Raw genomic sequence first — 17524 nt, 5'->3', positions numbered from 1 at the left:
TCAGTGGTACTTTGGCACACAAGGTATTTGCTCTATCTTATGCATCAGATGTTGATTGCGACTGGCTGGATCTGTATTTTGCCACCAATAATCATGGAAATATATGCTGCGAATTTCCTCAGGAGTTTTTCCACAATTAGCCAGTGTAACTTCAGTGAAAGACAGGCAGGAACCCCATCTATGCGGTTTCTGCCAACCTGACACTTTTTTATAACAGCTGGTGGGGAAATTCTCGGCTGAGATTTTGATTCACGACAAACTAGAAAAATATAAAATCCCACTTGAATTAAAATGTAAATAAATACACTAAAAACTAGCAATGTTGTAAAGTGTGCTTTAAAAACTCAGAATTTAAACTGCAAAACAGTTAAAAAGTGTAATGTCTTACCTTCTCAAACTCAATGAAGGCATAGCAAAGAGATTCTCCAGTTTTCCAGTCTCTTATGATTTCACAGCTGTAGAACAGATGTTGATAAGTTAAACTAAAGACTTTTACCTCACCTGTAAACCTCACACTCTGCCATACATTCCCCAACGGTATATGGCAAGAGGGCACAGGAACACTCTCACATTACTTTCTTCCTTCCTCCATTCTTATCTGTTTTCTTCAGTGGCTTTGTTTATTTAAAGTAAGCCAAGTAAAAAGTAACCCAAAGCAGTTATTTCGCTGCAAAGTGATTTGGGACATCCTAAGGTCATGCAATGCACTATATAAAGGCAGATATTTGAATATAAAAATGCAACCATTCCATTACACTCCTGGCTTGTTCCTTTAAGTTCTGGAGAGACTTTGAGACATTTGCCACAGAATATTCAGCCTTTGACTTTCTCTCTCAGCCACAGTGTTTATGTGGTTGTTCCAGCTGAGCTTTTGATCAATGGCAACTGTCCCCCACCACCCAGGATGTGATGCTGGGAGACTCTGCAATGGTAATGCCATTAAAACAGACCCCCTCTTGTCAGAGATGGTCATTGCCTAGTACTTTGCACAGTATGAATGTAACTTGCCACTTATCAGCCCAAGCCTGGATGTTGGCCAGTTCTTGCTGAATGCAGCAGAGTGGGGAGGGGGTTTGGACCGCTTCATTATCTGAGGATTTATGATTGGAGTTGAACACTGCATTCATAAGCAAACATTCCCACTTCCAACATTATGATATAGAGAAGTTCACTGAGGAAGCAGCTGTAAGTAATTGGGCTTAGAGTAATGCTCTGAGGAACTCTATCAGCAATGGTCTGGCACAGAGATGATTGGCAACCTTCATACCTTTCAGCCATTGGAGAATCTTCTCCTTATTCCCACGATTTTACTAGGGTTCCTTGGTGCCATATTTATTTGAATGCTGCTTTGATGTCAAGGGCAGTTACTTACAATTCAAATCTGAAATTCAGCTCTTGCATCACATTTGGACAAGGCTGCAATGAAGTCTGGAGCTGAGTGGCCTTGGTGGAAAGCAAACTAAGCACAAGTGAGCAGCTTATTGATGAGTCAGTGTCCCATGATAGCAATATTGACCACATCGTCCATCACTTTGTCGGTGATTGAGAGAGGTTGATAGGGCAATAAATGGCTAAATTGGATTTATCCTGCTGCGTGTGGACAAGACACACCTGGGCAAGTTTGCTTACTGTCCATTAGATGCCAGTGTTGAATCTGTAGTCTAATATTTGGCTAGGGGCATGGATAGTTGTGAAGCACAGGTCTTCAGTACCATAGCTGGGATGTTGTAACACTGCATTTGCTGTGTCCAGTGGATTCAGCCTAAATGGAATAGGTTGAAAACCAATCTTAGCAGAGAAGGATCAAATACTTGGCACTTCTGGCTGAAGATGTTTGCAAATAATTCAGCCTTTTCTATTGCACTCACGTGGTGAATTCACCATCATTGTAAATGTGCCTAACTGTCCAACACCATTCACAATGGGATGTGACAGGGCTGCAGAGCTTTGTCCTGATTCATTAGTTGTGAGGTTGTTTAGCTCTATCTATAGCATGTATGTGCCTGTTGCAGCTTCACCAGGTTGGCATCTTATTTTAGGTATGCCTGGTACTGCTTCTGGTATTCTACATGCCTCATTGAACAAGAGTTAGTCATCAAGTTTGATGATGTGAGGGATAGACTGGTTGTGATGGAATACAATTCTGCCGCTGATGACCCACAGTGCCTCGTGTGTGCCCCATTTTGTGTTGCTGGATCTGTATTTAATCCATCACATTTAGCATAGTAGTAGAGCCACATGACACTTTGGACGGTATCATCAGTGTGGAGATCAAACTTGACTTTCTCAACGACTGTGCGACGGTCACTCTATCAATGCTATACTAGACAGACACAGTGCGACAGGTAGTCTGATGAGGACGAGGTCAAGTCGGTTATTCTTCCTGTTGGTTCACTTACCAACTAAACAAGCCTCGTCTGGCACCTATTTCCTTCAGAACATTGCTGGTTCAGTCACTGGTGGTGCCAATGAGCTACTCTGTGATGGGCAACGAACTCCCCAAACCAGAGTTACATTCTGCACCCTTTCTACTAAAAGTGCTTCCACTAAGTTGTGTTCAACACGGAGGAGTACTGATTCACCATTGAGAGTGGGGGTAGTTGGTAATCAGCAGGCTTCTTTAATCCGAAACGTTGAGACTTAATTGGGTCCCGAGTCAATCTTAAGTACCCCCCCCCCCCCAAATCCGGGCCAGCCCCCCTCTCTCACCTTTGTCCCACCTCTGGGATGGTGATGGAACAGTCTGAAACATTAGCTGTTTGGTAAGATTTTGAGAGTGAGGCATTGACAGGCTATTGCATGACTAGTGGGATAGCTCTCCCAGCTTTCACACCAGTCCCTAATTGTTAACAAAAATGCCTTTGCAAGGGAGACTGGACTGAGTAGGTCTTTGTCATATCCTGATTCGATTCCTAGATCACTGCCGAGTGGTCTGTCCAGTTTAATTCTTGCTATTTTTTGCTATTTGTTTCATACAACTGACTGGCTTACTCAACCACTTCAGAAAATAGTTAAGAGTCAACTGTGATCAACAACATTTTGAGCAACTAGCTGAATGTCATAAAACTGTATCATTACCAGATTTACACAAGAGGCACTTGCTTTTTTACAAAAGTAATAATGAAAAAGTACCTTTTGATTGATCCAAATCTTGAAAAGATGATTTCCAAGTCTTCATCTGTGGTAACTGGATTGAGTTTACAAACAAACAGCACATTTTCAGGGGGCTTTATTTCTGCATCTGGTAAATCTCCAACCTATAAATATTAAGATTGGTGTCTTGTAAGCAGTAATTCTGGAAAAAAAACAAGTCAATAAGATCTCAAAGCATAATTAATTTTAACTTATACCAGTATATGGATAAATCCAACAGGTATTTCCTCCAAGGCATCCTCAATTACCTCATCTAATGAGTCAACATTAATCAACCTACATAGTATGACTTATGGCATTTATCTCATCTTCCCCCTCTTCCTTCAAGACCATTCTTAAAACTCACTTTTTGATGTATCTTTTGGTCACCCCCTCCTAATCTTTTTTCCTTTGGCCAGCATCCATTTTCATGTCTGTGAAACACCTTGTTCTGTATTTAAAGGTACTACCTGGTCCATAGTAAGCTAATATGGACATTTTGATTTCTTTCTAATGTTTACACGTTGTGTACTGTTGTTTTTCGTGTCCTTTTGATGAATGTCAAGCCCACAGCATCACCTACAGATACAAGATATTTACATTTTCTTAGACTGCTCACCATGTTTAATAAATAAGTTATATTCTATACTGTATCAGGTGACTGTTTGTTACACAAGCAAACAGCCTACAAAAAGTCCTGACTGCTTTCTGATACTTTCAGTCTCCGAGTACAACAGTTACAAATATTTCTAACTCTTTTCACCTGATGAACAACTGCATAACCAGTAACTTATTTTAAGCAACATCACCAAGATTATGAGAGGTAATGAAAGAACAATAATATCTACATAAATCATCTTTCTTAAAAACAACAGAATGAATGTGAAGTGACATAGAAAAATGCTTCGAGTTTAAAAAGATAACCCTACCAGATCGACCATTTACTTTAATAATATAAAATCAATGATATAAAAGCCACTCACCTGAATAGAAATAGGCCATGCAGCCCCTCCAGTTATTCTGCTGTTCAATCAAACTACAACTGATATATATGGAGATGGTAAATAAAGTTGATTCTAGTTGTTCAGCCATGATCTTACTGAGTGGCAGAGCAGGATCAAAGTGTTGTATGGCTTGTTCCTATTCCTTGTGTTCTTGTATATCTGAACTTCAACCATCTATCCTGTTTTTTGTAACCTTTAACACCCTTGCCTAACAAAAATCTATCAATCTCGACTTTTGGGGGGAGCTCCTTTTTCTACTACCTTCATGTAAAGGAAATGCTTCCTGACATAACCATGAACCACCCAGCTATAATTTTAAGGTTATGTACCTTATTTTGTGCTCCCCCACTAAAGGAAATAGCTTCTGTCTACCTTATCGAATCCTTTAATCACTTTAAACACTTCAATTAAATCACCCTTTAATCTTCTATACTCAAGGGAATACAAGCATAGTCTATGCAACCTTTCCTCGTAATTTAAACTTCTAAACCCCATTGATCATTCTGGTGAATCTGCACTGCACCCTCCTGAGGTGCAGTGCCCGTAACTGAACACAGTGTCCCAATTGGGGCTTGACCATAGTATAACTGTAATGTAACTTCTACCTATTTTTATTTCAGCCCCCTTGAGATAAATGTCAATACTCTTCCCTCTCTCACGTAACTTTCACAAATTGTATGTTAATTAACCCCAATATTATTGTCTCTATTAAATTCACAGAATCTTAATAGGTATTCACTTTGAGAAAGAGTGTTACTTCTTGGTATCTGTTTGAAATTTAGGTTTCACTCATTTCCAGTACAATAATGTCTACAGTCCTAACTTCTTGGCTTTTTAAAAGTAATAACCAAGTTTTAATCATATCTATACAAATTAATATGCTTTATATCTTCTAATTAGGTACCCCCTGGATTGTGAAAGCTTAAACTTCTCTCACTGCTGATCCCCATTACACTTGGGATTAGTGCTGCTAATCCTTACTGTACCCTTTCTGGCCATGGTGACCACACACAATATTCTACGAGTGGACTGGTCAAGGCATCATAAAACATTAACATAACTTAGGTACAGTTAAGATTCTAGCATTCAGTTAGCCTTATTACTACTGTCTGGACATTAAAAATGCCTACCATTATTTCCTGTCTTCTTTGGCGATTCAGTTCCACACTCACCTGAGTTAGAAGGTTGTGAGTTCACGATCCATCCCAGAGATTTGAGCACAAAATCTAGGCTGACACTTCAGTGCAGTACTGAGGGAATGCTGCACTATCGATGTATCGTCTTTCAAATAGAGACATTGAACCAACACCTTGAGTAAAAGATTCCATGGTACTATTTTGAAAAAGAGTAGGAGAGCTTTTCCCAGTATTCTGGCCAATATTTATCCCTCAGCCAACATGATTAGAACAGATTATGTGGTCATTTGTCACATTGCACATAACTAGGTCCCATAAACAGCAAATTTCCTACAGTTCAACAATGATTATCCTTTAAAAGTACCTAATTGGCTGTAAAGGATTTAGAGATGTCCCAAGGATGTGAAAGGCACTATATAAATGCATATCTTCCTTTATTTATCTACATGAACAATCCATGTTTTCAACCTAAACTTCACGTTTATGAGTGTTAAATTTCATCTATTGTGTATTTACCAAACTGCATAACTAATCTAAACTTTCCTACAAATCTTTTGGTTCATCTGATGTGCACTCTTCTCAGGTGCTTTTGCTGCAATATCACAGAGATGCTGAATCAAAACATTTCAAAAGGATGGAGTGTCATCCACATGCCTCTGGTCTATTGTGTGTGGGTAATAATGGGATGAATAAATAATTTCCCTTCACATTTGTGGATTAAAAAGTATTGAATAGCTTGAATGCTTTGTCCGTACTTCTCAAAACAGATTAAGGCCCTTTTAAGGAGTTATCATCATTAATTTCTTTACCATTTCCAGTAATATGGCCCGTGTTTTTGCTTCTTTCTCTGCCAGCACTTCTTCAATTTCCTCTGCAGTTTTTCCCTTGGTATCATCTATTTCTTCATCAGCTCCTATTCTGCCACTCTAAACAGAATCAAAAAAATTAAGATTAAGAACATTATTAGTATCAAATAATACTGCAAACACACAAGATGACACTCCTCTCCATATACCATAGGGTTTTAGCTCTACCACCAGCACTCAAGACCAACATACTCTCTAATCCTTTATTTGTAGTACATGGTCAATTCACTGAAACTTTTGTGTGGCTGTATGCGTACGGTAGCTTAAAGATGTTGACTGGCATGCAGCCTGAGCAGCTCAGAGAGAAAATTACTCAAGACATGCCACTCATTTCACTTTTAACAATTTTCATTTCATGCCTAGGGCCATAATCATAATATCACATTATTTGGTTATTTGATGCGATCTGCCCTGAGCAATTGCAGTAACATTCTGGTTAAGAAATATTGATTAGCATTTTGTTCGATGATGTTCCACATTCATTTGATACATGTTAAAGTCCCTCAGGTCTTTCGTTAGCTCTATCCACACAATGTTAATTTTGTTTCCTGTACACAGTACCTCATATATATTTATCTGTATTGAATTTCACTTGCCACTCATCTGCCCATTTCAACTTAACCTTCATTCTTTCTGCTGGCTACCTCCTCTAACTCAAAATACTCCCAGATTCAGCATCATTTGTCAATGTAATCAATTTGCATTGTTTCTAAGTCAATAAAGTGGATCAAGAACTGAGAAAAATACATACTTACAAAGTAAATAAGCAAAGCTCAAAATTCTTCATGAAGCACTAGTAAAAGCTTTTTGTTCACCATTTAAAGGTGATTGGCTAATCTTCACTACCACATCCCATCAGTCATATACCACTGGCAGCCTTGCCACTCCTCTCTCAGAAAGATTTTGATTTGGCTGAAGTACTTTTATGAATCTGCCTGCCGAGTTGCTTGTATCCCTCTCATCAGGTTAGCTCAAGGCTATTCCTCCTCTGTGAATCTTAAATAAAACTGACATCCTTCTCTGCATGGCTTTAGAAAATTTCTGTTTCCACTGCCCATTCTCTACTGTATAGTTTTTCTTTAAACTGAAAGGGTTCTAGCAACATTGAAGCATTAGTTTGATCACCAAAGGTAATAGAATTCCAATAGCTTAGGAAATCAGCATGAATAATGGCTCAAGTGTCAAGTAAAAAATTCAGTCACGTAAAAATTGAGTTTTTCTCTGGAAAATAAAGAGAAGGTTGAGAGGTGATATGGTTGTTTTTTAGGATTTTAAAGGGATTGGATAATGTCAACCATGACAAAGTATTTCACTTTGTCCAGAACGGTAGAACCAGAGAGCATGGGCTCTGCTTGAAGAGGAAAAATTAAAAACTAATCTGGAAACATTAGTGAGCAAGTGTTCAATCTGTTGAACAGGCTCCTTAGCAAAACATTGAAGTAGTTATCATTAATTCATTTAAATGCAAATTTGATAAGATTTCTTCAGAAAATGTTGAGTTACAACATATGAGTAATTTTGAGGCATGACATGTGATAAATGTAATGTGCTTGGGAGGGACAGTTGACTTTTGATTGATGGTTCCCAAAGCTTTTCATCACTGGGGGATTTTCCTCACCTCATGTCTGTCGTAGACTCATTGATTGCTATAATTAGTCAATAACTCCTTTATTCTTGTTATGTCATAAAAGGACGACTAGATTAACCATAGTCTTTCTTCATCCAGTAATTCCAATGTCCCTATACATGATGCTTCCATAAGTTAATTTTAAAAATCGATCATTTAGATTCTTGGATTGCTTCATCTCAACTCCTTCACATTTTCAAATAACTCCACCGTAAATAAGTAGTTTTAGTGACCTCCAGAATTCAGAGCAACTATGAGCCACCACAGGGCAGTCACTGTACATTTCTACTCCTTTGTAATATTACCTTTAAGAGAGTACACAAATATATTAATTGTATGTTGTTATTGTTGTAAATTATAATCTTGTTTTTACAAATTTTGAAGGAGGTTTAGTTTTCAATTAATTCAAAAAAAGCCAAAAATATTCAAAAGCTACAGAAAACTCAGAATATTGCCAACAGAAATAAGAGTACGCACAACAAAAACAAAAACACCTGGAAAAACTCAGCAGGTCTGGCAGCACCTGTGGAGAGGAGCACAGTTAACGTTTCGAGTCCGAATGACCCTTCAACAGAACGTTCTGTTGAAGGGTCATTCGGACTCGAAACGTTAACTGTGCTCCTCTCCACAGGTGCTGCCAGACCTGCTGAGTTTTTCCAGGTGTTTTTGTTTTGGATTTCCAGCATCCACAGTTTTTTGCTTTTATCTAAAGTATGCATATTTGTTTTAGTTTATCTACATGCACTTCATTTAAATTCTCCAAATTTAAATTCTTATATCCATTTTTAATAGAAAGTGACTGTGTAAATATACCACTTAGACTTATCATCTACAACAGGCACTGAAGTACTACGGCTGATAAGAGGTTTAGCAAGTTTATAAATGTAGTCCCCATCATAAATTTAGACATAGGAATTTAAAATGTGAAGATAAAATTAAGGACATTAAAAGGGTTGAATAATGCTAGTGTGTCCTAATCCAATTATCGCTCACCCTCTAATCCCACTTCACCTGAAGACTACACTTGGTCTGCATTTCCATGACGCCACGTGACACCAGCTAATACCTATTATCTGCATATGCACAAATATAAAAGCCACATAAAACATGAGTCTTTGGTGTCCCAATGCCAAAGTCTTAAAGTTTAGTTAAAAAAGATGCATAAATAAGCCAAGAAAAAGCTTTCCAAAGTCAATGGGTACAGAAAACGTCTAAGTAAATACTCACATCAAGCTGTTCTTTGGTGGGTTCTGGTGAGCGATCTGGAATTTGCAAGCCCTGAGGGTCATCAAATGGATCCTCCAGTATTACTGTATGGGTTATCCTAATATAAAATAGACATGTACTTTAAAAAACAAACTCTGAAACCTTTTAATTAAACGAACGGGAATCAGGTATCTCTTACGAAACAGCACGAATTGACATCACATCCACTTAATAGTCATCATTTATATTATATCACAGTGCAACACCTGTATATAACGATAATTACCATTAGTTGAACAGTGCCTATGCACTTAGTACTTCTGTTAATAAATAATAAGTTGCACAATAACAGAAAGCAGCTGAAGACAAGTTGTAATTAGATGACAGATGTCTCATGAAATTTGCCTAGTGCAAGTCTGGGAACAGAAAGCAACAAGTAATAGATCCCCAACATCCAATGCATGCTCCAGCAAGCTTGCTTCAACAACTGATTATCGCTGTCCTTCAATTCTCAGCACACAAGGTGCAGTTTCAGGTGACCACAACTTCAACATGAGCTCCAAAAATAAGATGCAGACTGTGAAGTGCAGATTCTTTGAAGGATTGCTGAGGTCTACAGCAGCTCTTGAACTCCTAGCATTAATATGGAGATCTGAACTAAGCATTGACAATTCTTCCCGTATTTCCTACTGCCATAATCTCACAGAGGACCAACAACTTGGTACTTCTTTCCAAACTTGGGAAATGATGAATTCTGACAAAATGCAAACTCCTTTGTGGAATTAATTGGTTTTACATGACTCTGACTTACCCATTTCCCCGAGATTGCAGAATCAACTCCATTATTCCAATAACATGAACATAATATAAGAATACATCCATAAAATAACGTACATCAATGTACTCTTCCCAGGGTAAATGCTCAATTTGAGGCAATCAAATAACAGAAAGTTTTTCAAAACACGGTGATGCACGAATAGACAGGCTTTTCGCAGGGATGAGTCATAAACCAGGGTTTTAAATTTAGGTACAGCTGACTTTGAAGTAGAAATTGACTATAATGGACTGGGAAAACTGTTAATAGGTAAAATTACAAATGAACAGTGGAAAAGATTGAGGATTATAGTGGCGGTTTCTCACAGGGAGCTTAGGAAAATGGTATAAATATTTTGGGTTGGGGAAGTTAAAAAGTTAATGATTTAGATAGTGCTGAAGAAGCAATATTGATGGCCGAATGGATTTTAAGATTGAGAATGTGGAATTAGCTGCCACAGGAGTCGATAAGGCAAATAACACTGATTTGTTTAAGGGGAATAGATAAGTACGCGAGGGTGAATGGATTAGAAGATGAATAGAGTAAGAGAGGGTGCTTCTGTGGACCATAAACCAAATGGCCTGTTTCTGTGCTGTAAATTCCATATAAACATTATGTTCATATATACAATCTATCTTAACTTTGGTCCCCAGGCAGTCTTTTCACACATGAACTATTCCATTACCTTCCAAAGGTACTGTTCTTCAGAACTAAACAGAAGAACAAGTAACAGCCACCAGGAGCAACAAGCTGCATTTGACCAGTAATAGGATTTGGGGAAGCTAAAAACTGAAAAATCTGTCAGAAGTCCAAATAATTTGCTATTTAACAACCCAGTGTTTTAAAACAAATTCAATCGTGCTGCAAAGTGAAATGAGACAAAAATGAGGTTTAAATAGTTTTGTGACATTATATGCATTGTGATGGCCTGTGAGCTTTTGGGGCAATGGAACGTTTAAGAATTAGATTTCCCGGGGAGGTGATTTCAAGTAAAGCACCTTGCTGCCAGTAAATGATCATGTGACCAAGTTGTCTGGGAGATAAACAATAGAAAAAGAGTCAACAAGAAGTTAATTATAGAGGGAGTAGATTGTGTGTGTGGTTCTGTTTCAAGCAGGGTTTTAGTTTTAGTTTAGAACAAGTTGACTTGAGGGAACAATTTTTTCAAGCAGAGTTCAGTTGAAAATCTCTGTGTCTTGGCTAAAAGGGTTTTTAAAAACCTGGCTAACTGAAGGACTCTACAACAGTGAGTTGTAGTTCTGGATTAGCCAAGTTGAGAAGAGACAAAGAGTTTAAAGATAGAAGACTCCAGAGTTAGGAACTTCAGAACCTGGAGAGGTGGCCACACCTGTGTTGAACAAGTAGTCTACTACTGTGGGATTGTAGGAGGAGATTTGAAGGGAGAACCTTGCTGGAAGTGGATTGCCCAATAAATCTCAACCCTTATACAAACCTGCGAAGCAGTATTCAAACCAAGTGGTTAATCTTCAAATTTTTGAGAAGAATCGGACTTGGGTTTTTTGGCAGGGTATGTCAAATGGGCATTGAAGGAAATTTGAGTTAAGAAGTTTGGTTTAGAGTACAAGTAACTGTAATCATTGTACTTTTAGTATCTTTAACGTAACTGACCAGTTAAGATAGACTGTAGTTATTAGTATTCATGGTGTTTGATTTTTTGTGTAGTAAAATTCTTTTGTTTTAAACTGTGAACCTTTTAGCTTCATTCTTTCAGTAAATATCTGGGTTTTCCAATTTACAAACAAAAAAATAATAAAAATGTTACTGATCTCTACTGAGATCACTACAGCATTCATTCTGGCATTTTCTTTAATATCTAAAAGCTACAGCAAATTTTAAAAGATAAGTCTTGTTAATGCATTATTTGGTATATTCTCCAATATAATTTAACAGCACAGACCTAATATCTTGATAGGGACAGAAATCCTTGTCAACAAAGGCCTCATTGATCTTCATAAGGACATCCATGCCTTCAGTCACCTCGCCAAACACTGTATGTACACCATCAAGGTAATCCACGTTTTCTCCTGCAGTGATCAAAAACTGGGCGGGGTCAGGAAGGGGGAAGAGATACAAGAGTAGAATGAGGAAGAGGATGGTGAGTAGAAATCAGTGAATTTGAAAAGTGTGATGACTCAACTTGTAATATCTTCTTCATTCTCCTAGTGATACATCATAGCCACAAGGCCAAGGTTGAGTGGTTCTAGAAAAACTATGTGCTGACCATGTACATATGATTTTTATCAGGGTGTCAGGCTGGACTGTGGCACTGGAGGTCTCCTCCTTCCTGCCCAGGAACCACATCACAAAAGCAATTAATTTATGCCCTCAAGCTAATGTCTGTTAACATCGCCTTAAACTCCCTAAGAAAACTAAATAAACCACGTGGACCTGAGAAGAAGGCTGGAAGGCGTCTAAATGATGCCTTGTTCACTTGAATTCTGAAGACCCTATAAAACAAGTGACTTTTCTTTATCATTCTCATGTTGTTCATACATTGTAGGGGTCATGCTGAGATAGTACCAATTTGACAGGAGAGGGGTGTTGGATGAAGAGCTCCAAGCCATAATGCCAGGAAAATTTTACAAAAAACATTGCTCTGTGCATTAGCAAAACATACAATAAGGTTTATTAAATGAACTGCGGGCACTTCACATTTCTACTTTATAGGCACTGTCAATAGAAACCCAGGAAGTAGCTTTGAAATGGTTTTTAACTCAACCCCTGCTTAAAAACATTGTAATAATAGCCATACTACCCATTGTTTAAGATGGTTAACATGCCTTAGTGAGTGTGCTTTAGACCACTTTTCCTATGCCCACTACTCTGGGATGTGTCCCTCAAACTGACAGGGACACTCTTTTCTATTGTGGATGCATCCTTTCTATCGTCAACTATGAGATGGGAGTGCTGAAGAGGAACATCTTATAGGCAGAGACACTGTGATCATAGGAAGAGAGAGAGAATCATAGAACACAATCTCCCAAACATTAAAAAAAAATTTCCAGATTCCATATAGAAATATTCCGAGGCCAGCATAGGAGATCCTGAGCTGATACACACTATTTGAACCAATGGGGCATGAGCAACCTACTGGGCAACAAACTGACAAACCAAAGGGCTCTTAAACATGGGTCGACTTGGAAGATCCTGTAAATAGTTGCAGCTTTAATTCTTGTATTTAAGTTGATTGTCCAAGCTGTTTTAAAATTAGAGGTTGCCCTTTTAGGACAGACATGAGGAGAATTTTTTTCTCTCAGAGGGTTGTGCAACTTTGGAACTCTCTGCCTCAGAAGGCGGTGGAGGCGGGATCACTGAATATTTTTAAGGCAGAGTAGTTAGATTCTTGTTAGGCAAGGGAATCAAAGGTTTTCAGGGGTAGATGGGAATTTGAAACACAAGCAGATCAGCCATGATCTTATTGAATGATGGAGCAGGTTCGAGAGGCCGAATGCTCTGCTCCTGCTCCTATTTCTTATGTTTCTTATTATTCTTACAGTTATTTTGGGTGCATATCACAGAGCCTTATGGATGCTAATCAAAGGCCAAACAGATTTTAATGTCTAATTTAAGATTCATCTTCAAATGAAGCAAAGTCCGTAAACAGCAAATAAGCTATAACAGGCAGGCAAGTTATTGGGTTCCTGTCTTGTCTGAAAGCTGGCAAGTTCTGACAATGTAGCACCCTCTCAGTACTTCACTGTCTAGATTATGTGCTCAACTCCTGCAGTGTAGTCTGAAACCAGAGTCTTGTGACTCAAGAGGTGAGGGTTCTACCAAACAAACTTAGTTAACATCACCAGCCCAATGTTGTATCGGAGAAATGCCTCGACCCTGGAGGTCAAAATTTAAACAAAATGCAGATTTCTTGGCTGAAATCCATACATACTCACTCTGCCATAAAATATTATATTTCAGGTGTCAAATTGAACTTTCTGACTGCAGTCTATATCACTCAACCTAACCCAGCAAAACAACATGTTAATGAGCTGCTGTGACACTGTTCACAAGTATCTGGAGACTTGGACTGGAGAGTAGAATGGAGCATGCCAGAGTAGACCTAACACCCCAACAACCCCACATTCCACAAATCAAAACTGTTATGAGATGCTCATACACGGTTGCTTTCGATGCCAGAATATAAGATTTGAAATTAGGTTTCATAATTTCAAGAAAATGTGCAAGTCATTGAGAAACTGGGAGAATTATGATTTTGTAACAAATTTCATCTTTGGTCCTAACCCTTTAGGCTGGCTACATTTTTTAAATGTTCAACTTTTCACTTAACTGTTATGTTATGTTATAATCATAATTTTGCTAAATCACTTTCAAACCTAATGAAAGCTCATACCATGATAAATATCTCAAAATGTCTCAATTTCTCTTTGTTACAAATTATAGATTGTATATTGCCACAATCCAGTCATAAGGTTAGGCCAAAGTTAAAGTATTTTTATTTTATGCTCCCCAGTAATCATGATGTAGTTTTATAACTTATAGCTGTATGTCAGTATGTGTGTGTTGATTCGTGCACAAATATGCAAGTGAGAGACAACACAACAATCGGGTAGTTAGGACTTTAAAAAAAATTCATAGCAAGCCCTCAGCCAGCATCCTCTTTCACTGACACTTCAATTTTAACTAAGAAAGTATGGGAAGTGCGCTGCCTTTCCTTAGCCACTTGCTCACAAAGGAGGTTACCAGCTTATGTTACAAGCTTGTTCAACTACCAAGTTTGAGATCAGAGCCTGAATTGAGTTTGAAGAGTGACCAATTGATTCCTCTACTGGCTGTTAACCTTCTCCATGTTTAGGTGGATAGGAAAGGTAGATATCCGGACTCAGGATAAGGGACATGTACAGATACATCTATGAATCATCTTAATGTCCTTTTTACTTTCTTATATAGTACTTGGCTAAATTAGAAATCAACAAAAAGTGAGCATTACAATCAGTTCAATTTACATTTAGAGCTATTTATTGCCACAATAAATAACATTTCCTCAATGGCTCCAATTTGTAAAGATTGTGAAATTATTCATTAAAAAATTAATTCTACAATACCAGACACGCACATAACTATATACATGTGCACATTAAAAATAGAGGTGCTATTAATCTACCTGAGATGCATGCTGATCACTGCCATTATTCACCATGGATACAGTCCCTTTTTTCTTATGTTTAATTCGGGGCACCTTTTCTGCCTCGAAAAATTTCGCCTGATCTCCATAGAGCTTACTGTGGGGTAGAGAAAGAAAAATTGTTTACCACAATTGGCAAAACGATTTCATGATCAGCTGTAGTCCACCGTTCAGTAATCAGAAGGGGCTATCCCCTCTAGGACAGCATATTCCTGGGAAAGAATCAGGAGGCGGATTCATCCAATCGTATGCTTTTCTGATGCAGGCCAATGAGAAACAACAAGCAAAATAGACAGTGCAACCAAGGAGATTCTCCAGCAAAAAGTCATTTGGCCTAGGAAAATTCCATCTGGGAGGCTAAACACGCTCTAGTAGGAAACTAAAGTAATGTATTAAACAGCTGTATTATAAATCATGCTACTGCTAGCAATATTAAACCCAGATTGAGGCAGAAAAAGGCAAATTAAGGGATCGGAAGGAGAGACGCTGGAATGAAAGATGCATGCAGAATGTCGAGTTAAAATGACCCACAGCAGAATAGATAATGATCAGATAAAATACAGCGTCATGTAGTTCACTGGTGCAAAAGTGGCTGTATTTTGTAGTTCTCTTGCAGTGACATATGATAATGGGAGTAATATTGTCATTGAGGTACTGGACATTTATTCAAGAGAGTACACTGATAAAATCTGTGATACAGAACTCCATCTGAGATATGAAACCACTAAGGAGCCAGGTCTGCCATGGTTCAGTGGATAGCACTCTCACCTGAGCCAAAAGGTTATGCGTTCAAGTCCCACTCCAGAGATTTGAGCACATAACCGAGGCTGGCACACCAGTACTCAGAGTACTGCATTGTCGGATACACGTATTCTGGAAGAGACGTTAAACTAAGGTCACATCTGACTTCTCAGGTAGACGCAAACAGTCCCATGGCTCTATTTCGAAGTTGTCCAGGGAGGTTCTCCCTAATGTCCTGGCCAATACTTTTTCTCAGCCAGTATCACTGAGAGAGATCAAATTCTATTTGTTGGATCTTACTGTGTGTAAATTGGTTACTGCACTTTCTACATGTGCTCAGATTTGGACTGTGTTGGGGAGATGGAAATCAAATTTTCAACATTTTATCCAATGCGTGAATTTTGCAGGGCACTGTGGATTATGGTTACATTTTGAATTGGAAAAATAAATCTGCTGAATACACAATTTATGTTTTTTTTTAGATATACAAAGTTCCCAGCATTCTAATTATATTCAGTTGTGAAATTTGTATGAAGGACAAACTGGAGATCATCACCAAAGAACAGATATCTCTTTATACATTCCCACTAGTCCAATGGTGTACATCTGACTTGTACTTATATTTGATTCAGCCAGTTTCTTTTTTTTTTTAAATTGTTCTCAGGATGTAGCTGATGCCCACCATCCCGTATTTCTCTGAGGAGGCACATCTTCTTGAATTGCTGCAGTCTATATGAAGATGGTGTACACTCTTTTGAAGACCACCTGCTTATTTTAAATCCACACTTGGCTTTGCTAAAAATCTATTTCTATATTTATAAATAGCATATAATAAACTGTGACAGGAAAGGCAGCACTTAAACTGAATAGTAGTGCAAAAGGATCACATTAAATTCTGCAGTGCTATTTAATTGAAAGTGGACAATCAGATGGTTTAGGTTTATCAAAGATATTAGATAAGCTTGTTAATAGTTCACAAATTGTAAAAAATGTGGGGTTTTATATATTTTTCCTTGTACTATGAATTTTAGGTACTGTACTTTATATTTGCCTGGGCTTTTGGTAAGCAAAGTGTTAACTGCTGATATGTGAAGAGCTGTTTCCTTTGATTAGATTAGGCGTAAATAAAGGATGCCATGCAATGCTTAGGGATAACATTGTATGAAACTAGATATTTATAGAGACAAAGGGTAAGGAGTTAGGACAATTCAGAATGATTAAATGGATATTAAAACAATTTAAAATGATGAGTATGTCTGTGAAATGTACAGTTTAACAATAACATAGGAATATAGGACTTAGAAGCAGGAGTAGGCCATTCAGCCCTTCGAGCCTACTCCGCCATTCAATAAGATCATGGCTGATCTAATTGTATCTCAACTCCACTTTGCTATCTACCCCCACAACCTTTGACTCCCTTGTGTATCAAAAACTCTGCTTTGAAAAAATTCAATGGCCCAGCCTCCACTGCTTTCTGGGAAGAGAATTCCACATATTAACTACCCTTTAAGAGAAAATATTTCTCACCTCCGCCTTAAACAGTAGACTTCGTTCTTAAACTGTGTCCCCTGGTTCTAGTGTCTCCCACAAATGGAAACATCCTCCCAGTCTGTCTGCCAAATCCCCTCAAGATCTTATATGTTTCAATAAGACCACCTCTCATTCTTCTAAACTCCAATGGGTATAGGCCCAACCTGTCCAACCTCTCTCATAAGGTAAGCCCCTCATCCCAGGAAGGAGTTGAGTGAATCCTCTCTGAACTGCTTCTAACACAATTATATCTTCTTTCAAATAAGGAGACCAAAACTGTACATAATATTCCAGATGTGGTCTCACA

The 17524-nt window shown here is 38.1% G+C and overlaps 1 protein-coding gene across 2 annotated transcripts in view; it reads right to left on the bottom strand.

Moving 5' to 3' along the window:
* Nucleotides 1-17524, bottom strand: part of ppil4 (peptidylprolyl isomerase (cyclophilin)-like 4) — a 45495-nt gene that overhangs the window by 16552 nt on the left and 11419 nt on the right. For both annotated transcript variants that reach the window (XM_078541778.1, XM_078541779.1), the window contains 6 exons: nucleotides 14926-15043; nucleotides 11704-11846; nucleotides 8993-9089; nucleotides 6082-6198; nucleotides 3133-3257; nucleotides 389-455 (listed from right to left, as the gene is read on the bottom strand). In XM_078541778.1, the coding sequence (XP_078397904.1) occupies nucleotides 389-455; nucleotides 3133-3257; nucleotides 6082-6198; nucleotides 8993-9089; nucleotides 11704-11846; nucleotides 14926-15043 (667 nt within the window). The remainder of the gene's footprint in view (nucleotides 1-388; nucleotides 456-3132; nucleotides 3258-6081; nucleotides 6199-8992; nucleotides 9090-11703; nucleotides 11847-14925; nucleotides 15044-17524) is intronic.

This window comes from Cetorhinus maximus, chromosome 5 (genome assembly GCF_964194155.1).
Source record: "Cetorhinus maximus chromosome 5, sCetMax3.hap1.1, whole genome shotgun sequence".
NCBI classification, from domain to species: Eukaryota; Metazoa; Chordata; class Chondrichthyes; order Lamniformes; family Cetorhinidae; genus Cetorhinus; species Cetorhinus maximus.
This window is presented reverse-complemented; position numbering and strand designations above follow the sequence as displayed.